This window comes from Oryx dammah, unplaced genomic scaffold, assembly GCF_014754425.2.
Source record: "Oryx dammah isolate SB20612 unplaced genomic scaffold, SCBI_Odam_1.1 HiC_scaffold_2, whole genome shotgun sequence".
Lineage (NCBI taxonomy): Eukaryota > Metazoa > Chordata > Mammalia > Artiodactyla > Bovidae > Oryx > Oryx dammah.
In genome coordinates, this window is record NW_024070186.1 from 99,123,727 (window position 1) to 99,148,983 (window position 25,257).

At 39.4% G+C, this 25,257-nt stretch overlaps 1 protein-coding gene across 1 annotated transcript in view; it reads left to right on the top strand.

Moving 5' to 3' along the window:
• CCDC80 (coiled-coil domain containing 80) overlaps nucleotides 1-16,176 on the top strand; it is a 35,932-nt gene extending 19,756 nt beyond the window's left edge. The window contains exons 4-8 of the mRNA XM_040224021.1: nucleotides 2,002-2,138; nucleotides 3,882-4,030; nucleotides 11,612-11,715; nucleotides 14,297-14,377; nucleotides 15,090-16,176. Of these exons, the coding sequence (XP_040079955.1) occupies nucleotides 2,002-2,138; nucleotides 3,882-4,030; nucleotides 11,612-11,715; nucleotides 14,297-14,377; nucleotides 15,090-15,436 (818 nt within the window). The 3' untranslated portion in view covers nucleotides 15,437-16,176. The remainder of the gene's footprint in view (nucleotides 1-2,001; nucleotides 2,139-3,881; nucleotides 4,031-11,611; nucleotides 11,716-14,296; nucleotides 14,378-15,089) is intronic.
• Nucleotides 16,177-25,257: the final 9,081 nt, after the last annotated feature.

Below are 25,257 nucleotides of genomic sequence, written 5' to 3' on the forward strand. Positions count from 1 at the left end.
AATATTATTAATTACAAAATAAAATATGCTCCTTGTTAAAATTTAAATAATATAGGCTCACATAAAGTAAACAGCCAAAGTTTCTACCTCACCTCTTCTCACTCCCCAGAGACAACTATTATTATTAGCTCTATGTCCTTCTGGACTTTTTCCTATGTATATTCCCATATGGATGTATTTTCTTTTGCTTTATTTCCTTTTAACCAAGAATAACATCATACTTTGGAGAAGGCAATGGCACCCCACTCCAGTACTCTTGCCTGGAAAATCCCATGGGTGGAGGAGCCTGGTAGGCTGCAGTCCGTGGGATCACAAAGAGTCAGACACTACTGAGAGACTTCAATTTCGCCTTTCACTTTCATGCATTGGAGGAGGAAATGGCAATCCACTCCAGTATTCTTGCCTGGAGAATCCCAGGGATGGGGGAGCCTGGTGGGCTGCCGTCTATGGGGTCACACAGAGTCAGACAATACTGAAGCGACTTAGCAGCAGTAGCAGCAGCAGCAACATCATACTTTGTATTTTATTCTTCAAGTTGCTATTTTTACTCAATACATAAACTAAACAAAAATCAACAGCATGTTGATGTGTGGCAAAACCAATACAGTATTGTAAAGTAAAATTAAAAATAATAATAATAATAAATTTTTAAAAATTAAAAAAAAAAGCCAACAGCATGAAGAACCTAACAATTCTTTTAAATGAACATATTTTATTAATGATAGTATTCTTTCCCCTCTCATTATGATCTACTTGGGAGAATCAAGCTTCTTATTTATATACTTTCAACAATCTTAATCGAGTAAACCAAAGTAATACCTAAATTATAATTGCCCCCTTTATATCAATAAAAGCAGAATAGTCTGTGATACTTGGCTAGATCACCTTTGTAGCTACAAAACTGTGGTTTTTTTCTACTGTAGTACTATTCATTGGGTAAGAGTGTTGATAATAACCAATAAGTTTCCTTCTGTAATAGATTTATTATTACATATTTGCTAAGTTTAATATCTGTAATTTTTTTAATACGGGGATAATTCTACCAATAAAAATTTTAATAGGGTTGAGGGAAGCCCTGTGACCTGTGTGGGAGGAAAGAAGTAAATAAACCCTTCTATCATTTCCAAAGTGTTTTCCAGGCGTAGTATTAATAGTTTCTCATGTTCATACTTCCCATTAACCCAGTGGCACCTGCAGGAACCACTCTGAATTATAATAGTTTTCAGGGCTTGATATTTGGAAAAAAAAAATATATATATATATAAAACATTAAGAACTTCTATAAATTTGGTAACATTTTACTTAACCTTGTATTCACTTACAAAATTTACCTTATGAATAGCTTGATTTTTGGGAGTCAAATGACCAGATTTGAACATAGGCTTTTTATTTTTCTCTATGGCAATGACTGGAGGATTCCATGGTCAGAGGAGCCTGGCTGGCTGCAGTCCCTGGGGTTGCATAGAGTCGGACACGACCGAGTGACTAATATACACACACATAGTAATGACATAGCTCACTGTGTCCCCAAACATGCTCTAATAAAAGGAAGAACAGACACCGATTTCAGACTTAAATAAATAACTAAAGCTAAAATAAAATTTTAAGTGAAATAAAGCTTAACCGAAGAATCTGGGTCTGTTTCCCTGGTAAGTGACAATAATGACTCATCCCAGGTTGAGCTGGCAATCTTCTTCCAAGAATGACTCAGTAGCTTCATTCCAATGTTGCTCCTTCTGATTCACTATAACCAGGGTGGGCAGAGATGGGGTTCGATCATCTTTGGAAGAGTGACTTTCAAAATGAGCTTATTTATTCGTTTGTTCCTATATTTGTTCACTTTGAAACATTAGTTCAAACAAAGTACTATTTGAATGTGTGCAACTAATGAAAGCAGTTCTAATTAACTCAGGATGGAGGCTCAGATCCTCCACCCTTTGGTTTCCCACTGATTTCTGTTTTTGTCACATCCATATTTATTCACATTTCATTTGCCTTAAGACAATGAGAAACCTATGCGAGTTGTGGATGATGAGGACTTGGTAGACCAGCATCTCATCAGTGAGCTGAGGAAGGAGTATGGAATGACCTACAATGATTTCTTTATGGTGCTCACGGACGTGGACCTCAGAGTCAAGGTACGGGTTCCTGTTTGGGATGGTGCAGTGCCATTCCTTAAGAGAGAAACTCATTTTGGGGGGATCAGTGAGTCTATTACAAATACAACTGAGCACAAATTATTTCATAAATGGGAAAGTTTGGAAATGGTCCAAATAGTTACCACTGTCCTCTAGAATTTGTGGTCTATGGAAAATATTGAACTGGATGACCCCCTGTAGCTCAGTTACTTGACTCAGACTAAACTCTTCTTTAACATTAAAGTCATGCATTCACCAGACACGTTTTGAATAGCTATGATGTGTCAGACCCTGGTGATAAAAAGTGAAGAGCATTTAGCTTCTGTTTTAAGAAAACTCAGATTTAATACAGGCATACTTTGGAAGAACCTGGAAATTTATCTCCTGATTCAGCATGGGCAAGACGGTAGGGCTTTACACCTAATTTCTTCCTATGATAGGGACAAAAGTTCTGAACCATGAAAAATTATGCCATGTAGTCATAATAACAATAATAACTAACTTTATTGAGTTCTTTCATTATGCCAAGCACTCACCTCGAATGTTTACAATTCTTATCTCAAACCTCTAAGAGAAATAACAAGTATTATCTTTGTTTCAGAGAGGCCAGGAATCTAGAGTTGTTAAGTAACTTGCCTAACTTTACCCAGTTAATGTTAGACTTCATATGCACACAGATTGGCTCCAGAGCCCATGCTTACATGAAAATCCTTAGGAAAAAGGCTGCCTGGGCTATTAGAATACCTGGTTCAGCCTGAAGTATTTTTCTGGATCTGGAGAGAGATCCCTTCAATAATTCATTCTGCTTTTGTGTTTTGCCACCTCTAATGTGAAAGTTTGGACTAGATGATCCCTAAGGTGTCTGCCAGCTTACACATTTCATGATTTACTAAATTCCCATTCAAGGCACAGCTCCAAGCCATGTCCAGACTTCTCTCTCTAGCTTACGCTGATTACGCTCAGCCAGCTCCCAAATCCATTTCAGGTTGCTGTTCTAAGTCCAGACAGCTTTGAGGCAGGAAACTGAATTTCATTATCCTTAACTTAGATTTCCAAAAATTTTTTCTGAGAATACATTAGCAAACATGACCTAATTTTAAGTAATGCTCACTCAATAAAATAGTCCCTGGGAATCACAAAGAGTTTATATAGATTGTTTATTCATTTATTTATTTACTTTTTTGGTTGTGCCACAAGGCATGTGTAATCTTCCCCCAACAAGGATCAAACCCATAGTCCCAAACTCCATAAGCATGGAGTCTTAACTAACCCTGGACCACTAGCGGCGTCCCATGTAGATTTCTGATGACCACAGAGCAGGTATCCTTCTGGTGGAAAATTACCCTTATTGCTGAGGTCAGATACTCTTACCTGTTCTTGCATTTGATTTTTTGTGTTAGGTACAGAGTTTCTGACTTTCCAGTTGTGTAATGAACAGGAACCAGGTTAGTCCCAGATATAGGGAAGTAAATCTAGGATATGTGTGGTGAAGAAGGCATGGACCCTTTCCAGTAAAAAGTGTTAAGAAGAAATCCTCATGGAAGGTAAAGGCAGTTGTTTCATGGATTCAGAACCTCAAAACATCAGCAGAGGTACTATTGCAGGAGAGAGTTTGTAAACGAATGAGCCCTCCAGGCTCTGTTTTCCCCAGAGCTCTCATGAATTCTCCCAGGCTCTCCACCCACTGGACAGAGGGAAGAAACACCTTTAATGTATTATATGCTTCTTATTTTTCCTCAACAGCAATATTATGAGGTGCCTATAGCAATGAAGTCTGTGTTTGATTTGATCGATACTTTCCAGTCCCGAATCAAAGACATGGAAAAGCAGAAGAAGGACGGTATCATTTGCAAGGAAGACAAGAAGCAGTCACTGGAAAACTTCCTATCCAGGTACATCTCCTTTGGAGACACTGAGGAGGAAGGCAGGAGAGCGTTCGGAGTGAGCTAATGAAAACCCCAGAGAAACTCAAAGCAGATGCATCTGTGCAGGGTGACCTTCCCTGTGAGAAGGGAAGTGTCTGTGTGCTTCACAGCACTATGCCCAGTAGGCTTATTCTTGTCCTGTTGGAAGTGGCTCTGGTTGCAAGGCTGGCTGGGATCAGTTCCAAGCTTGAGTGTTGATTTGGTGGCTTTGGATAAGTCTTTTCTTTCTCTTCTGCCTTTTTTGGCACACTGATACATACTTCTGACCTTCTGTGAGGGTTAATTCATTCAGTCAATTTGGGGGGCTTTGTATATTGTACTTATGTTTATTGGGCCCTTTCTAGTTCCAAATGGGATTTGGAACACTGCTTGATTTTCTGCTTCCTTCCAACTCTGCAGAGAACAACAGAAGTTCCACTAAGACCTTAAAAGGAGAAATTCTCTTGACCCAGATCCCTGATTCCTTGGGGAGTGTGGTTTGTTGAAAACCCTTGTAGGGAAACTCCGGTACATACACAAAAAAGTGTCTAAAAAAAATCACTCTACTTTTCCCCTTCATCCCTTCCCCCATGATGGATGAAAATTCTACAGATATTTGGGACTTTAAGGGGTACAGGGATGCAGAAATTTCACCTACAGCAGCAAAAATTCTATGATTAGGAAACAGATAATCTGAATTCCTCTAGATTTGGGAAGCTTAGGTCTCTTAGGAAATAACATCATGATGTGTAAAGAGCATAGGACTCACCATTCATCCAAGTTTTCAGTTTATAATTTTCTAGATATGTTGTCCCTATGCTTCCAATCAACCTGTCTTAAAAATCTCTCACCCATGAGAATAGCAAGAGCAAGTAGCCCTACCTCCACTCCAGTGTTGCCATAATCACCTTTTGTGCCAAGCACTTCATCTTCCCTCCTGTTGTTTCACAACAATCCCATGATCTAAATACTATAAGTATTCTCACACTAATGGAGACCACTCAGGCTAATGGAGATCAAATAACTTCCATCACTGAGTTAGAGTCAATAATACTGAAAGCTCGGCCTCTTTGCACCAGTGCCGAATCAAATCTTGGAGACAGAGTTTTGGGTGTCAAAATAGTCATTTTACATTTACCATATTTCTTTCAATTGCTTGAAATAAACACAATCTTTCTGAGTATTTATTTGATCCGTAAATTTAGTAAGTTAATCTTGTAAATACAGTAAAGTTTTCTCACATGTTCCAGTAACTGTATATGCTTAGTAAGATTTCAACCTAAAACCATACAACTAAACCACGTACTCAATCACACTTCCTAGTTTGGAGTTTCAAGGCTATTATTTCAAGCCAGATACTCTTAAGTTTCACAAGAACATAAATTTATACAGAAAATAGGATGCTTCTTAGAAAAATATATTATTACTATAATTTTGATTCTTTCCAAACTTCCTCTTCTTAATTCTAAATCTTCCAAGACTGAAAGATGAATACCTATTGAACCAACCCATTAAACTCAGATAGCCTGATCTGTAAAGCAGACAGTTATTGTCTAGCTCATTGATATTATTTACAACTCAGGATTTAGGCCAGCCATGAGACCTGCAGTTTCAAACATTAAGAAGAATTATTCGTGCCATTTCCAGGCAGAGGTTCTTTTTATAATCGCAATGTCACGGGTTTCAAAACTTCAAAGGAAGAGCTGGCATTATCTCACTTTTGTTCACTCACAAAGCTTGCAATGCTCGTTCAAGTTGGTCACTGATTTGCATTTGCATTTTTTTATTCTTAAGAAATTATACATATTTTGCATCTAAAGTCTTTTGAACTAGATAGGGCCCTACAACACATAAGCAAATGTATTTTCCTTCCAATGTGGAAGGCTACAAGTTCTTATATTCACTGCTGTTTCAAGAATATACATCTCTTATGGATATTCAGAATGGCCTATGATTATAATTTAGATGTCCTATGGCTATCTATGACTTATGGTCACAACTCATTGTGCTGATAATAATCATTGATCTTAAAAATTAAAGTGGAATAGTATATTACTTAATGGCATGGATAAGACAACCCTGACGTTGACTCCTGGTTTTCCACTTATCAGCTGTGTGACCTTGGATTTATTGCTTAATCTCTTTGGGCTTTAGTTTTTTCATTTGCAAAATGGAGATAATAAGTTTATCTATTCTTAAGATCATTATGAAAGGTAATACTAAAGGTAATGATAGCCTAGAACTTAGCACAAAGCAAGTAATTAATAAACACTGGTGATTAGTAGAATTCAGTTCAGGTCAGTAGCTCAGTCGTGTCTGACTCTTTGCGACCCCATGAATCACGCCAGGCCTTCCTGTCCATCACCAACTCCTGGAGTTCACTCAAACTCATGTCCATCGAGTTGGTGATGCCCTCCAGCCATCTCATCCTCTGTCGTCCCCTTCTACTCCTGCCCCCAATCCCTCCCAGCATCAGGGTGTTTTCCAATGAGTCAACTCTTCCCATCAGGTGGCCAAAGTTTTGGAGTTTCAGCTTCAACATCAGTCCTTCCAATGAACACCCAGGACTGATCTCCTTTAGGGTGGACTGGTTGGATGTCCTTGCAGTCCAAGGGACTCTCAAGAGTCTTCTCCAACACCACAGTTCAAAAGCATCAATTCTTCGGTGCTCAGCTTTCTTCACAGTCCAACTCTCACATCCATGCATGACCACTGGAAAAACCATATCCTTGACTAGACGGACCTTTGTTGGCAAAGTAATATCTCTGCTTTTCAATATGCTGTCTAGGTTGGTCATAATTTTCCTTTCAAGGAGTAAGCATCTTTTAATTTCATGGCTGCAATCACCATCTGCAGTGATTTTGGAGCCCCCCAAAATAAAGTCTGACACTGTTTCCATTGTTTCCCCATTTATTTGCCATGAAGTGATGGGACCAGATGCCATGATCATTTTCTGAATGTTGAGCTTTAAGCCAACCAGAAATGGCAACCTACTCCACTACTCTTGCGTGGAGAATCCCATGGATGGAGGAGCCTGGCAAGCTACAGTCCATGGGGTCACAAAGAGTCAGACATGACTGAGCGACTTCACTTTCTTTCTTTTCACTCTCCTCTTTCACTTTCATCAAGAGGCTTCTTAGTTCCTCTTCACTTTCTGCCATAAGGGTGGTATCATCTGCATATCTGAGGTTATTGATATTTCTCCTGGCAATCTTGATTCCAGCTTGTGCTTCTTCCAGCCCAGCATTTCTCATGAAGTGCCCTGCATATAAGTTAAATAAGCAGGGTGACAATATACAGCCTTGACGTACTCCTTTTCCTTTTTGGAACCAGTCTGCTGTCCAGTTCTAACTGTTGCTTCCTGACCTGCATACAGATTTCTCAAGAGGCAGGTCAGGTGGTCTGGTATTCCCATGTCTTTCAGAATTTTCCACAGTTTATTGTGATCCACACCGTCAAAGGCTTTGGCATAGTCAATCAAGCAGAAATAGATGTTTTTCTGGAACTCTCTTGCTTTTTCCATGATCCAGTGGATGTTGACAATTTGATTTCTGGTTCCTCTGCCTTTTCTAAATCTAGCTTGAACATCTGGAAGTTTGCGGTTCACGAATTGCTGAAGCCTGGCTTGGAGAATTTTGAGCATTACTTTACTAGCATGTGAGATGAGTGCAATTGTGTGGTAGTTTGAGCATTCTTTGGCATTGCCTTTCTTTGGGATTGGAATGAAAACTGACCTTTTCCATTCCTGTGGCCACTCCTAGTTTTCCAAATTTGCTGGCATATTGAGTGCAGCACTTTCATAGCATCATCTTTCACGATTTGAAATAGCTCAACTGGAATTCCATCACCTCCACTAGCTTTGTTCGTAGTGATGCTTTCTAAGGCCCACTTGACTTCAGATTCCAGGATTTCTGGCTCTAGGTGAGTGATCACACCGTGATTATCTTGGTTGTGAAGATCTTTTTTGTACAGTTCTCCTGTGTATTCTTGCCACCTCTTCTTAATATCTTCTGCTTCTGTTAGGTCCATACCATTTCTGTCCTTTATCAAGCCCATCTTTGCATGAAATGTTCCCTTGGTATCTCTAATTTTCTTGAAGAGATCTCTAGTCTTCCCCATTCTGTTGTTTTCCTCTATTTCTTTGCATTGATCGCTGAGGAAGGCTTTCTTATCTCTTCTTACTATTCTTTGGAACTCTGCATTCAGATGCTTATATCTTTCCTTTTCTCCTTTGCTTTTCACTTCTCTTCTTTTCACAGCTATTGGTAAGGCCTCCCCAGACAGCCATTTTGCTTTTTTGCATTTCTTTTTCTTGGGGATGGTCGTGATCCCTGTCTCCTGTACAATGTCAGGAACCTCCGTCTATAGTTCATCAGGTACTCTGTCTATCAGATCTAGTCTCTTAAATCTAAAGAGGAGACTTAATAAACACCTTCAGAACTGAAACTCAAGCAAAGAGAACTGAATTTTTTCCTTTATTTTCTATATAACAGCTCTATAAATAAACTAGTATCCAAATGGGAATTTTCCTTCAAATTTGCTGAGTTGGTGGGTCTACACAGCCTGGTTTCAGCTGACCAGACTCTGAAGCCAGTCTAGTTTTTAGTGACACTCATCTGGTTCAGGCTATAATTATCTTTTTCTAAGACAGAAGCCCCAAAGAGTGGGCACACACACACTAATTTGGGAATGCCAGCTAAGAAAAGCAAATATATACATAGCTTGAAGTTTTTATTTACTGACACACTAAAGTGACAAAAAACCAATCTGTCCAAAGTAAGGATCTGGCCACATTCACATCTCTTCTACTTCCACTGAAGTAGTTCCATTAACATTTGTTCCTTTAGGGCTGGGAGCTGGGGCCTTGGATCTTAATAAGAAGGTCTGTGGGATAAAGAATCACCACTTAGGGGAAACGATCCTCTCTCCGTTGTGTCTGCCACAAGTCTCAGATCCCAGCCCTCTCTAATCCGACAGCATTCAGTGGTGCACACAGGTAAATAAGCCAAAATAGACCTCACCCAAAATAGCTCCCTCCAGGAGACCCTGCAGCTCTGTATGGGGGCCAGAAAAGCTGGCCTGGTGTGGGTGCTGGCTGGGAAGGGGTAGAGGGGCGGGGAGGCTGGTCTGGCAGGCCTCCTAAGGAAGCAGGGGAAGCACAGGAGACCGTCTGCTGTGATCCAACACCAGTCCTGTCCCCTTTCCCAGGAAACCTTGGACAGTCTCAGACTCTCTCCTCCCTCCTTTGTGCCAGATACATTCAGACTCTCTCCTCCCTCCTTTGTGCCAGATACATTCATCTTCTATCCTCAGTGGAGATTTAAGTTTTTCTTTCCCTTTGAAGAAAAACAAGCGGAGGAAGCTAACGTAATGTCACAGCAAGCAACTCTTGGCGAGTCTTGCTAAGGCGTCCATTCAGATGTTGTATTTCATCAGACTATCATTTTCTCTCATTCACCCAAACCACTATTCCCCCAAGAGGCCATTTTCTTTGGGATTGAAAACTCTCCTGTTCACTGAGAGGCTAGAAGGGGCACATGGAGAGAAGCCATGAATATAATCAACTGGCTTCTGGCTCCTTGAATGCATTGACACCCTGCAGTCAGCAACACTGAAGGCAGAAAGCAAAAGCCCTTTCTCCAGTGAAGGTGGACTTTGAGACTGCACTCAGCCTCTCTCTGGATGCACACCCCTTCTCTTTCATATCCCCTTAGGGACCCTGACAGTGCCCGCCAAGCATTAGCACCTCTGAGAGAGGTAGACCAGGGAAAGCACTGGACCAGGAGTTAGAGAAATCTGAATTTTGGTACCACCTCTTAGATTTATTGGTTAGGCAAGTCACTTCACTTATCTAAACCTTGTTTTTTATGTGCAAAATGGGGAAAGCAAGACATGCCCTCGATGAACTCCAGTGAGGAATGTATGTTTTTTGTTTTTTAATTATTATTTATTTACTTATTTATTTTTGGCGGCGCTGGGTCTTTGTTGCTGCACAGACTACTCTCTAGCTGAGGTGCGTGGCCGTCTCATGTCAGTGGCTCCTGGTGTTGGGGAGCACGGGTTCTAGGGCGAGTATGCTCAGCAGTTTCGGTTCCCAGGCTCTAGAGCACAGGCTCAACAGTTGTGGTGCACAGGCTTAGCTTCTTGGAGGACGTGGGATCTTCCCGGATCAGGGATAGAACCCATGCCTCCTGTATTGGCAGGCCAATTCTTTACTACTGAGCCACCAGAGAAGCCGGCCAGTGAGGAATGCGTGTTGTGCAGGTGAAATTGAGCTATAAAATGATATACAAACATAAGGATTAAATTGATTATCATATGGCATCATGATAGATAATGTCCAAGATCTGTTAATGGACAATGGACGTTATCCATCTGTCAATGTTCTAAATCTAAAGCTTGCAGACTAAGGCACTGTCAATGCTAACACATGGATAACTTACATTGATGGATTTTCGAGTTTAGTTCTTAAAAAAAAAAAAAATTACTCATTTGACTGCCTGGATCTTAGTTGCAGTACTCTGAATGTATAGTTACAGCATGTGAACTCTTAGTTGTGGCATGTGGGATCTAGTTCCCTGACCAGGGATCAAACCCAGACCCCCTGCACTGGGGGTGTGGAGTCTTAGCCATAGGACCACCAGGGAAGTCCCTAGACTTTAATTCTTATAACACCTCTTTGAGGTAATGCTCTTTTTGATTCTAAAGCTAAGGAAAATCTATAACTTAGATGAATAGACTGACATGCTCAAGGAACCCAAAAAATGGAGCAGTGAGAAAATATAGAATATATCAAGTTTCTTGGCTACAAGACAAAATCTCTTTCCACTGCCCAATTGTGTTGGAACTATAAGAACAGGAAGAAGTTTACTATATATTCTAAAATCCTATGACTGTAGGTTTAGGTCCATTCTACTTCTTAGGGGTACTCTGTAGGTGATGGTTCTTACTATGATGATAGTGTACATCTTAGAACTAGCATTTGCCTCTGGAAGAACCACTGGCTACATAAAGCTTTATTTTTCCAGGAACCTTGCTTGACCCTTTAAGACACTTTTCTATTTTCCTTCTTACTGTCACTGCCATCTACTTAAAATTCAGTTCTTTTTTTTTTTCCTGTACTATTTCCTGTCCATATTCACCACCACCACCACCACCACCACCCCTGCCAAACTGGAGGGAATTCAACCAGAACTTCAGTTTTCTTCAGTTATTTTCTAATTCCTTTATTTCTGTTGCTATAATTTGACAAACAATTTCAGCTATTTTTCATTGTATCTGAGGATGTCTTCTCTCCCTAAGTGACCTCATCAGGCATGGTGACCAGACTCATGCCTGACACATCAGGCAAATGCTACAATAGGCAGACCATGAAGTTACAGAGGAAAAAGTGCAAGAAATGTGGTCATACAGTTTACTGTTAGGCTTTGAGGAGCTATGAAATATTTCTAAGGTTACTGGTTTTTTATTTGAGGCATAGGGAAAAAGTGACAGTCGACGTTACTCTGCTTTTTCACACTGGCCTCTATTGTTTGAAGCAGTAATTGTGGTCTTCTACTTCTTTTCCAGGTTCCGTTGGAGGAGGCGGTTGCTGGTGATCTCGGCCCCTAATGATGAAGACTGGGCCTATTCACAGCAGCTCTCTGCCCTCAGTGGTCAGGCATGCAATTTTGGTGAGTGGGAAGCCTCGTCGTCACTGCTTTCCCATACCACCCTCTTCCTGGTCTAAAATGGAACACAGAAGCTTAGGTCATCCAAATATTCCCCAGCCCAGACTGTAGATTCCCAGACACTTACTCAGTTATATTGAGGATAAAGTTGCTTTCAGGCTGGAATCTTAGTCAACTGGGGTCTGTTTTTCTTTTTTCAACATTCTGCCCTCTCAGGTTTTTTACTGAAATGTTTGAAAATACCTGCTGCTGCCTTACTTACAGTGATCTATATTATGTGTCTTCTTATTTGCTTTTTAAAAATTTCTCTCAAGATCATACAACTCAGATATCATCAATTACTTAGGTAATAATTAGGTACCAACACTGAGTACTCTTCCATAGATTTAAGTATTTTTAAGTAAGACAGGAATGGCTTTGAGAATTAATTAATGAACTGAACCCCACTGTACTATATTACCAATCTTTTTGAAAGGATTTTGATCTCTAACTAAGCACCAGGAAGACAGCAAGATTTGTTAAACAGTGCCTTATGCTTTAAGACAAGTAGGTCAAAGAGAAATGCTGTTTATTATTACTATCATTATTTGCAGTGAATTGCTCAGTGTTTTGAAAACTAATGTATGCTTTCTTTACCAAACATTATTATCCTAGTGGTCAGAAAGGGCTAATACTATTCTGAATATGTACATATAGAAAGGAAATGCATAATACGTAGAACATTATTAATAAGTTCAATGTTGAACCAGAGAGATAATGGTAATTTCAAAAGTTGGAATCACTACAAAAATTTTATTTAAGATATACCTCTGCAGAGGAAGAATTTTTGAGAGTCAGTAGAGGGGTGGACTGGAGAAGGAAATGGCAATCCACTCCAGCACTCTTGCCTGGAAAATCCCATGGACGGAGGAGCTTGATAGGCTACAGTCTATGGGGTCTCGAAGAGTTGGACACAACTGAGCGACTTCACTCACTTAGAGGGGTGGAAAGTAGCTAGTGGCCACATATTTAAAACTTCATAATTGGAACATAGATGAACCCACATTATTTTGATATTTCTATTAGGAAGAAGAATCATTTATTAGTTATAAAACTGTGTTTGATTTATAAAAGGGAGGGGTGGTTGTATAAGTTTTATAAAACATTAACAGAGACTGGGTCCTTGCTATGACCAGGTACCTATAAATAATAAAAACTTTTTAGTTTTAAGATGTAAAATAATAACTCAAAAAAAGGCAGAAAACAAGCTTATAACAGTAAGGATAATTAGAAAATTTGTAAATGTTTATTTATACTCTATCAAGATTAATGCTTTAAAAATTTATATCAACATATGTAAGGAAGATTTGATTATGCCAGTATTTTTAGGCATAATTTAAATTATTAACAGCCACCAACAGTGGTGGGTAAGACAGAAGTTCTTAGAGCAGTTAATGACCCTCCATGATATGAATATATAAATAAGATCATGGCTTGCTAATTTTCTAAAGACATCTTTGCAGCAGCTATTAGGTGATGTTTCGTTTTGAATTGCTACACAAAGAGTCTAAGTCAAACTCTTTTGTAGTAGATAGGGGAATGTGAACAAGTCATGTTTTAAAGGGATAATTAAATTCATGATCCTCCCTTTTGAAAACATGACTTAACATGCAGAACAGAAATGCTTCACTTCTCTGGGAGAAGAGTAAAGCCCATAAAATTTTTTTGAAATAGCATTTTGCCTGGATTTCAGCTCTTCTTTAAAAGAGCCCTCCGAGGTGGCTTTTAGTTTTCTCTCCTGGACAATCAACACTGTCAATGTTCATGTTTATTATTAATAGTTCCAAGTTACTACTGTGACTAGGCTCGGATTTTGTCTAAAACCATGAAATATAAATAGGATGACTCCACAGCCCCCTTGCCTTCCTATGTTCTTTCTCCTGAACCTTTTCATAAGGGCTTCGTCTTCAAAAGAATTCCAGCAAGCTACCAAGGCGTGACCTTCTTTCCTTTCCTGAAACTTTAGCTGAGGGTGGGCGGGAAGCAAGCTGTGCCTCCCTCAGTGCCACCCCTTTGAGTCTTCTAAAAAAGGGATAAAAACCTGCCCATTGAGCAGACAAACTTTCGTTTGAGGAAGCCAGAACAATTTCTTCAGCAATCACATTGGCTCACTCTGTAGTCTTTTCTTTGAGAGAAAATTAAATTATCCATGTAAGCTGTTATAACATCAGCCGTGACTTTTTTCCAGAACACTGATCAGCTTAGATCATCTCAGACACTTTAAAGTTCCAATGGCTTCATTTTTGTTTTGTCATTTAATAGAGTGAGAATCACAGTTTAAGAGCAAATTCTTTTTCAATCTGCAAAAACAAAACGAAATCACATTTGACCCTGTTGTTAATCCTAAAATCTGCAATTAGTCTCTTTTCAAGATTTTATAAATGTTTAAATGCATTTTTTATGGAAAAAATTTTAATGACTTGTTTTACTTAATCAGATTATGTTTTATATTCTTTTCAAACTTAAGAGATTTTAATTGTCAGATATCCAGTCTTTGGAAGTAAAAGACTTACTACAGCTTCTATGGCTTTCTTTTTTCTCTCAGGTCTGCGCCACATAACGGTTCTGAAGCTTTTAGGTGTTGGAGAGGAAGTAGGGGGCGTTTTAGAACTGTTCCCAATTAATGGTAAAGTTTTGTTACTTTAAAAGAGTATAAACTACTGATAAGTTCAATGAAGTTATATTAATTCATATGTAAGCAATAGATGTACCCTCAGTTGAAGGTCCTGGTGTGTGCCCCATGCATGTGTGTGTGTGTGTCTGTGTGTGTGTGTGTGTGTGTGTGTATGGGTGTGAGAATTTATGTATACACAGAATGTGAAGGGGAGCATAAGCACTCATGTTGTTTTTATTAAAAAACCATACACAAATGACAGCAAAGATAGTCATTTCTTAGTAGAGATATGTAATTCTTTTTTGTCTGCATGAAGCTTTATTGGCTTACAAAGCATTTTCACCTATGTTATCTCATTTAGTTCTGGTGGTAGTTTTATAAAGCGTGAGAAATTAAATATTTCCTGCCATATCAGTCAACAAGGGATGCCAGAGTTGATCTTGATGTCAGTTGATCTTGCAAGGATTAAATAAAGAAATTGGTTTTATATTTTATAACACTCCTATAAAGAGACATTTGCCTCAAAATGTGATCCATGTTGTAGAATAGCAGGAACATTTCATTGCTAGTAGAAAGACCAGCAAAGTTCCTAAATTGGATTTTTAAGCTGTAGAGAACAGACCCTTGGGTCCTTTCTCTGTTCTCACAGTGATTTCTTCTCACTTGATGCTTTCCTGAGTGTTGCCTCTTTAATCCACTAACAACTTTTCTAATCCTATTCTAGGGAGCTCTGTTGTGGAGCGAGAAGACGTACCAGCCCATTTGGTGAAAGACATACGCAACTATTTCCAAGTGAGCCCAGAGTACTTCTCCATGCTTCTAGTTGGAAAAGATGGAAATGTGAAATCCTGGTATCCTTCCCCAATGTGGTCCATGGTGATTGTGTATGATTTAATTGATTCGATGCAACTCCGGAGACAGGAAATGGCCATTCAGCAGTCACTGGGGATGCGCTGTCCAGAAGATGAGTATGCAGGCTATGGTTACCATAGTTACCATCAAGGATACCAGGATGGTTACCAGGATGACTACCGTCATCATGAGAGTTACCACCATGGATATCCTTACTGAACAGAAATATGTAACCTTAGCCCCAGCCAGTTTCCCCTGCAACTGTTAAAAAGTCACATGTGGCCAGCTACATAAAGGAGAGTTCTTCCACACTGCCTGCACTCCCTGCCTTTTTCTTTCAGTGTTCTTCCAAGATTAAATAAATAGCAACATTTTGCCTACTCATGAGTTGTCAAGAAACCTTAAATCATAACGATGTTCAAAAGAATTGCTTCTCTAACTGGAGAATAAGTATCTATACCTCTGTTTTACTCTTTTAAAAGTATTAATTGGTAAGTGAAAACTAGGATTGTTAAAGATCACAGCACAGATGTTTTCAAATAAACATCTGAGCAGATAGAACAGACGGAGCAGATAGCGTCTTAACCCTTTTTGAAATGTCAGTCTAAAAATGATTAAGATGACTCTGCTTTATACTGTGAGTTTCTTTCCTGAAGCTTGATACCAGAGGAGTCCAGTGATATTGACTTCCAAAGCCAGGGCAAGTACCAAACTCCACTTTGTTACCATAGCTACTTCCTGCCCTGTTTCTCTTATCTCTAGTGTCAGGGGAAAGGAAACCCTCAATCACCTCCAGAACTGGCTGTGCAGCTAAAGGTGACACTTTCAGAGTTCCATCAGGTACCATGGAATTCCCAGCATGGGAAACCTTGGCTCTTCACACTTGACTTCCTGAGCATGCTTGCTAATGGGCCCATTACACACTGGCACCTTGTAAAATAAAACTACAAAGGAGATTATTTCCAGGTATTCTTTTTTTCTTCAAAGGAAAGTGTTCCTAAATTACAGTGGATAAAATTATAACTGGAGTGCAAAATATAATCCTTGTCTTTGAAATAGAGCATTGATTTTCACATAGGGCATACAAACTAAATATTCTCCCTTCTTCCCTCCCTCTTTCCCCTCCTTCATTCTATACGATTTTACTTTTTACCAGCAAACAATGACCAAGTAATATGGACGAGCTTGCCTGAAGGCAAGGAGTCAGAGTCCCTGGATTTTAGCATCCTGATAGTGTCAGCCTCTGTCAGTAATGGGGATGCTTACTTTTTTTTTTTTTGTCACTGTGATTAAAATTGATTAATCTTGATTATTGGTTATTGACTTAGTGAGCCCAGATATTAATAACTGCTTTCAAGTCACATGTGAATACTACCAGCATTTAACTTATTTGTGCCTAGTTGCACAAATCTGTCTTTTACTTCATCTGAACTTTCTTATAATTACAGTAAAAGTGGAATTTCTACCTCAGATGAACTTGAGGGATTACTTATTTTGCCCTTTATTCTCCATAAAGACCATTCATTCTTACCTGTTTTACAGGTAACTGAAGTTCAGAAAGTACAAGTGACTTCAGAGCATACTTTTCTTATTGTATAAATTATGCTTCCAGTTCACCCCTCCTCCCATGGTGGGGATCTTTCCTCCTCTTTGCTAGAACAGTCTGTACCAGCTGCTTGAGGAGGGCAGGTGCAAGAACCAGGCTGATGTGCATTGCACTTAAATTGTTGGCAAGGTGAAGCACAGCTTAAAATTGCCAATAAAAATGGATTTATTTATTATTGCCTCTGAAATTACATAGGGGCAATATCTAAGTAAGGGGCCCAAATTGTCTCAATTTCAGGAAATACAATAATGAAGGAGTTTCATCTCCCAAGGAAACTAATTAGATAGGAATAATAAACATTTTCTTATAGAATAATTGTATTAAGGTTCTAGCTCCTGCACCCAAAGAAAGAGAACACTTTTTCATAACATGAGGTTACTTTTTCAAGCATTCTTCTGGATTCACTGGCACTGAGATGGTCTTTAGCAGTCCATTGGAATGGTTCTTTGCTCTGATGAGTGGGTGGAGAAGTCCTGGGTAATCATTTAGGGGACTGTAGAATAAAGAAGCCACAGCTCAGCAAAGGGACACATTCAGAGGAAGATGCTATTAGTAAATGTCCTCAAATCCTAGAATCTGGGAAAATACAGAGTAAATCTTAGCAAATGGGAGGACTGAAAAATAAGGTAACCTGAATCTCTGTTTTCTAGGGCTATAGATCTGGTAGTTGGAAGTCTGGGTATTGTTTTTTGTTTTTTGTTTTTTTATAAAAACATTTCCTTCCCCAAACAGCAACAACAACAACGAAAAAGGTAAAATACAAATAAATTCTAATTTTTGAGAAAGATTTTGGAATTATGGCATTTTGAAAGAAAAGCACCCAACTGAGTTAGGGAAATTTGAAAGACTGAAAAGAACAGTCTCACTCAAGTTGCCATAATTCCCTTCCATGAAATTCCAAGAACTGTTTTTCATCAGAGAAGTCCCAGGGCTCTGAAAGTGAAATGAAAGGGCTAGTCGCTTAGTCGTGCCCGACTCTTTGCGATCCCGTGGACTGCAGACTGCCAGGCTCCCCTGTGCATGGAATTCTTCAGGCAAGAATACTGGAGTGGGTAGCCATGCCCTTCTGCAGGGGATCTTCCCAATCCAGGGAGTGAACCCAGGTCTCCCACACCACAGGCAGATTCTTTACCGTCTGAGCCACAAGGGAAGCCCAGGACTCTAAGGTGAACGTTAATTCAGCAGAGAGATTCTTCCCCTGCCACAGAGGGTGGTGGCCCAGACACAGCAGAGTCGGTGGTGCCCTCTGATCTCATCCTCTAGATTATAGCTGATAATGAAGCCCATACCTTCTCAACTCCTGAAACCTTGAGCACAAAAATAGCTCAGGGCCAGGGTGAACGATGGCCTTGGCTGACCCTGATGGATAATCTCAGTACTTAGCAGTATATGGAGATTCCAGAAAAAGAGAAGCCTCTTGAAAAGAACCTCTGTCCATATCTGTGCCATCACTAATTCCCCTTTGCCTACTGAGGAATCCTTTCTGCTCTGTGGCTGCTCTGTGGTTTGGGGTGTGCAAATAGAGGGTGTGGTCAGTGTATACTCTTAACTTCCAACTCAGGTAAAATGCTAACTCCTTTCTTCAATCCTCTCAGAGTTGGTGCAAAGCTCCCAGTGCAAGATTTTCCTCTTAGTTTTGTACATGTTACTAGCTACTAAGAATTCAAGAATCAAAGTTGGGGTGGTGTTTCTTCTGATCTCAGTCAGTCGATAGTGATGCTATCAGCACTCACCTGGACCTGCATATTTGAGGTCGCCCCCACAGACATTTTCCAACAGGATCCAATGTTGTGGACTGGCCTTTGTGGTTTGTATCATGATCACAAAACGCACCTCAGCAACAACTGTGTTGATGAAAAGCTAATAGTTGATCTAAGAAAGAAATAGAAGTTTCTCTTTGAGCCAACCAGAGGATTATAAGCTGGGAGATGGTCTTTCCACCCATCAGAGATCAAAGTAGGTTTACGTGAGTTCTTGAGACAGATGATTATGTGTCATTTGACAGTTTACAGATCAACACGTACAGAACGAGTAGCAGGTTATGGGTCATGGTAGTCCCTGATGGGGTTAAGAAGGAAGGTTATCTTCTAGGGAGGCCTGATTAATCCAGACGCACACACAGTACACCCTACAGGGGGTGGGGTGAGGGGAGGAGGCCCAAATAGGCAAAGAAAGATGTTATGTTTAAAATTTTCTCATCTTGCCATAAAATACGAAGTTTATTTCATCAAACATCAGGAAACTTTGTAAGAAAAAAAAGGTTTATTACTCACAGGTCCTGGAGGATATATACACAACAAGGCTGGAGGGAGAGCAAAGACCTGAGGTTCTGCCTGTATTGGGGTTGAGGTGAGGTTTGCAGGTTACTCTTTATTGGTGAATTTAAAACAGAAGAGTGGGGGTTAGTTATGTAGGTGACCCAGGGGTCTCCAATAGGGGAACTTCATGGGTTTGCTGGATCGTTAGGTAGCTGTGTAGCTGGCAACATGCTTATTCGAGATAGATTCTTTGAAAATGGATGCCTTGACAATCAAAAACTTAATGTTAAGCATTTACATTACACTCAAAAAAGCTGTCAGGCACTTACACTAAAAGTGATTAGAGGCAAAGGGCCAGTTGTAACAGAATTCGATAGGTGCTTCAAAAAGGCCACTGGACTTGGGACAACTACTGGTCTTTGTCCTGACCTGTTACTTTCCCTAGAACTTAGTTTCTCATTTCCAAGTAAGATAGGCTTTTACGTAATAGAATGCAAAGTTCAGAGATTTCCTATCATCCAATCAATGTTAAATTCTCAGATAACTCAGACTTCATAATTCAGAATCCAGTTCTAAGTTGTTATGGGAATGGGGAAGGTATTAAGCAACTTCACTGCATTCTTCCCAGCACAGTGCACTGCTGCGGCAGAGATCCAAAGGGGTCGTCACCTCTAACACACTGGCATCCTCATCATTGCCTTCAGGCTTGAGCTTCCAAGGAATTCAGGCTGGCAAGGACTGTGAGCTTCCTGAACATTTAAGGAGTCCCTTCAACAGGCATATGCTTGTTCTTCAACACAAGTTTCCTAATTTGGGGACCACATGCATCACCTGAAGCTTGGAAAACTAGGCAGCCCTTGGGTAGACTCTAGAGTTCTTAACTATTAATGCTTCCTTCTAGAAAGCAAAAGAATGGTCCTCCATCCTCAGCCCATGGGTTAATACAGATGCCAAGGAGGCTGCTTGTGAAGGGGTGGGGGGATTTTAAACATCCAAAACTGACCTTGGGCAAAATTTTCTTTGGCTTTTCTCCTCTGCCATAAGCATTCCTTTCCTCTCACCTGGCCCTTTTCTCCTTCCCCCTTCTTTCATGAACCATTCTGGCTTTCACGAACAGATGGCTACAACTGATTAGGTATAACTGACAGGCTAAAAGTCCTACCCTTCCAAGGACATCTACAACACAGGGGAAGTTCGTTGAAGACAGGTAGTAGGCAACATCTTGCCAAGCCATTTCTGAAAGACTGCGAATCTCTGTAAGCAAGCCTCACTTTTCTTCCTAAAAATATTGGAGAAAGAGTAAATTCATCCTGCAGATTTCACCGTTGTTCTGTTTGCTTTCTTTTCTAGCTTTTCCAGCTTTGGCTTGCTTCTTGTTGTGAGCACTCTTCAGAGAGCCATGTTAGAAGAAGGTAGGCAGTGTGCTCAGTCACTCAGTTGTGTCAGACTTTTTGTGACCCCACGGAATGTGGCCCTCAAAGCTCTCTGTCCATAGAGTTTTTCAGGCCAGAATACTGGAGTAGGTTGCCATTTCCTACTCCAGGGGATCTTTCAGATGCAGGGATCAAACTTGTGTCTCTTTCATCTCCTGTACTGGCAGGTGCATTCTTTACCACTAGCACTACCTGAGTAGGCAGAGGCAGGAATACACCCAAATTTGACAAGACTTGATAAAAAATAGCTGAAAGCCTTGATGTATAAAAAGAACCATCTAGTCATTCCAGTTCTTAATCCAAGATACTATTTTCAGGTTATGCTCAAGTTACATGATGAATCTAACATTTATTATAGTAATGGTATTCTCTATGTTTTCTGCTGGAAACCAGGAATACAGAACTGAAGGTCATCTCTCAGTACAGATTAGTAGAGAACATCCATGTACACAGTCAATTATAAGACAGTATAGAGAAATACAGAATCAACGGTGGGGAGAGAGGTGTGAGGAAAGGACCGGGGAGAGAAAAGTGATGACAGTTCTTCAGTTAGTTCTTCAATCTTTTGGCGGCTAGAATTATTCCATTGCTCTTCCTGTCAGGTTCCACATGATTTGAACAAGTACCTCATATTGACTTCATTGTCACCATGCTCAATGGCTTTTGGATACTCACCGTGCAGGCACTTATACTCCTGGGAACTTCTTACCTCTCCCAGATTTAAGAAGTTGTCTGGATGTCCATGGAAAGATGGTGGCACTAATATTAATTCATTCATAAACACTACCCCCTCCCTGAAATAAACCAAAATGAACAATAAGTATGAATTTATATTAGAAGAAAACTTCAGGATTGGAACCAGGGAATAGCTTTGATCTCAAAGCATGAAATTGGAGTGATGTGTGCCTACTTACCGGAGAAAGCAATAGCACCCCACTCCAGTACTCTTGCCTGGAAAATCCCATGGATGGAGGAGCCTGGTAGGCTGCAGTCCACGGGGTCACAAAGAGTCGGACATGACTGAGCAAGTTCACTTTCACTTTTCACTTTCATGCATTGGGGAAGGAAATGGCAACTCACTCTAGTGTTCTTGCCTGGAGAATCCCAGGGACGGGGGAGCCTAGTGGGCTGCTATGGGGTCACACAGAGTCAGACACAACTGAAGTGACTTAGCAGCAGCAGCAGCAGTGTCTACTTACCATCCCCACCTGAGGGAAACTGAGCACTAGGAAATGCAAGAAATAACTTGTGGTCTATGGCCCAGGCAAGAATCAGCTGTGGCTGAGAGGTCAAAAATAAGTGTCATGCTATGTCCTGCCTTTCCCTTCCCCTAACTTCCTAATTGGAAAAAGGAGGTTTGGAGATAAGGGTATAGATATGGAAGACCGAGTTAGTTTACAGTTAGACTAGAAAAGCTCTCTTTATCTCTGGGGACATTATGGTGTCTGTTTTTTTTTACTCTTGGCCAAGTTAAGGGCAGTGAGATTTACGATGTTAAGTTTGAATTTACCCTGGGGATTCCCAGGGTTAATTTCTTTAATGATGGCTTTCCAACTGGCCTAATAGATTATGCAAACTTGATTGCATGGCTAGAGAGGCATAAAAATCCTGGGAAATTCTACTTTGAGCTCTCCCAAAGTCAGGATCCCTCCTATAAATCATGGTAGTTCCAGCTGGAGACAGTGCAGTCTCGGTATAATAAGGACCCTGGGAGTTTAGGCATGGGTTCTCTCTTGAATCCCAATGTCTACTCTCCTTTCTGCACTCTTCTTGCTGCACCTGTATCTTTGCCTTACACAAAAGTCTTACTTGAGTGCACTCTCTGGAGTCTGGTGATCTTTGTAGCAGGGCAATGACATTCAAATGTTAAGTTTGGAAACAAACAGTATGACCATGCGTGTATTCTCAGTCATGTCCAACTCTTTGCAACTCATAGACTGTAGCCCACTAGATTCTCTGTCCATGGGATTTTCCAGGCAAGAATACTGGAGTGGGTTGCCATTTCCTTCTCTAGGGGATCTTCTTTAAGACTTCTCCAGAATCGTAAAGACTTTGCATTTATCGTATAAATCTTCCCAATCCAGAGATCAAACCCACGTCTCCTGAATTGACAGGCAGAATTTTTTTTACCACTAAGCCAGCTGGGAAGACTATATACATACAGAAATACATACATGTATAATATAGCAGGGAAACAACTTCTCAGCAACACTACATGATAAAAAAAAGAGATTTCTAATGAAAAAATGGTGCCAAGAATGATTTTTCAGATAAGCCATCATTTATATTAAATAGTTATAGAAAGTAATAAAAATGCAAAACCTCTTTGAGTAGTAATATGACTAGAAAAAATTTCAGTTAATAAATAGCTATTAGACAATAAAAAATAAAGAAATAAAAAACCTCAGGAAGTGTATCAAAGACAGTCTCAGAAGAGAAAAATCTATTTTAAGACAGCTCCCAGCTATTGGAATGAACTGGCATTTAAAAGCCATGAATGAGCACGTTATGTCATGAACAAATAAAGTTTAATTAGCTATGATAACTGGAACTATAAACTAGAAGGCAAACTATTAATTCTTGAAAGGAACATAATAAATCATTTTAAAAAGAACTTCTGAATTTCATCATATCCAGGACAGCTCAAATCTAAGAGGCACCACCATTTTGTGTCATGCTAAGAAACACTGTTAGTTAAATATATCACTTTCCAGTCATTTAAAATTGTCCTTTTTTATCTTGTGTAAAGAGTCTTAAAGACTTTGTATTTCTCATGTAGCATTTTCTGATTGCATAAAAAAGGAAATACAAGTTAAATAAATTAAACTATTTATAAAACATCTTCCAGCCTGAATCTCTTGAATCACTTCTTGACACTCAGAGTTGTAGATGTCTGAGGTTTTCCAGGCAGAAAGTTCCCTATACCATTGAGAGATGTGATGATGCTAAAGCATTTTAAGAGAGTTTCTTTGCTGTCTCCAAGATCTTCTTCCAAGATACTGACACTCATTCTGTAAAATCTGATGCTGACATGTTCTTGATCTTACCAGGAGGTATCACAAAAGGTGTTCATACAACAACCAGGACTCTTATTCTCTCCTCAGATGGTCTCTAAGTGGTTTGTTGACTGAAATATCAAGAAGTTGTATGCCCATGCCAAATGCCAGCTTGTGTAAGCAAAGACAATTTCATCCTTATTGCCAGGAGGCAGCAGTTATATTAACATGCCATAGCTTAACACACCCCAACTTCAAAGATTGTATGAAAACATATGAGTCCTAGAATAGATAAAATACACTCTAGTGGACCTGGATAAAATTATCAGAGTTTATTAAGAAAAATTGGGAGTTGGAAGGAAATGCAATAACCTAAGTTTCACATTTTTCAATGAAAGGAGTCAATGACCATATTTTAATTTGAGGTTGAAACATTTTTATAAATGTAAAGTTCGAAGTTTGCTTTTTAAAATGTAAAAGTAAATACTAGCAATGAAATAGACTAGAAGTGTAAGTTGAATAAATCTAAAATATGACAAGAAACTTTCAAATTGGCATAAAACTAGTATCAACTTTCTCAAAAAGGTTTTTACACAAAGGATGAGTCAAACAACAATAAAAAAATTCAATAAAATATGCAAATAACAACAGGAAGAGTATAGATCTCACCTTCCAACCAAGTGTGTAAAAACTAGAAATTAAGAAAAGTATAAATAAAATTCTCAATGACACTGCTCTTGACTCAAAACAGAATTAGAAAAATAATGACAATTTTATATTTTAAAGTGTTTGGGATAGAGTCTACTTCCAGGGAATTTTTCTACTAGTTATAAACATGTTCATTAACAAGCAAGAAAGAAAATAAATGCATTTGAAGTAGATAAGATGGAAAAACAACAAATTAAACCTCAGAAAAGCAGGGCATAATAAATTTTAATAAAGTAAAAATTACTTAGAAACTGCTCATTGATCTATTTTTTAAAAAGACAAGAGACACTATTCAAACACAAAGTCAAAAATGAGAAAGAATATAGACTAGAGTAAAAAGGAAATGAAAAGAATTATGAGAATGATTCATAAATCCCTATGGAAATAAATTTGAAAACCTAGATGGTTAAAACATAAATGGAGTGAATCAAGAAGAGATGAGATGAAACAAAGAAAATTGTGGGGGGAAAAGTACCTGTCAAAAAAGTGCCATGCCTAGGCGATTTTATTGGTGCGCTCTTTCAAAGCTTCAGGGAACACATAAAGCTGACGTTTTAAAAATCTTTCCAGGGCATTGCGGGCAATGGGAGTTGGCAGCTCGACCCACACCACATCCGTATGGGATTGCTGGGGACATGGATTGATAAATCGCAGCAGGATTAAATGCATTACCAGCACTGTCAGCAGGTTTCAGTTATCTTGGCAGAGACAGGATGGAGCGTGAAGCTAGTAAAACAACAAGTGAGGACAGAAATTCCACAGATCTATTAGGGAGCTTATTGTTGAGTCCATCTGAGCAAAATAGCACCTTCTCACTAAACTATTTGAATTGAAAATTTACTGGTTAATTTATAGCTTTATTCTTTAATTGTAAGTGTTCTGTTTTCATCCAAAAGCTATAGGCAACATGCTTATACTTTATGTTTGTAGGCATTTATAGTAAAGTAGAAAACGGCTAACTCTTGAGATCTGGGAATTTTTTTTTCCTTTAAAGGAGGGATATTTATTATCAGGGGCTTCCCTGGTGACTCAGTGGTAA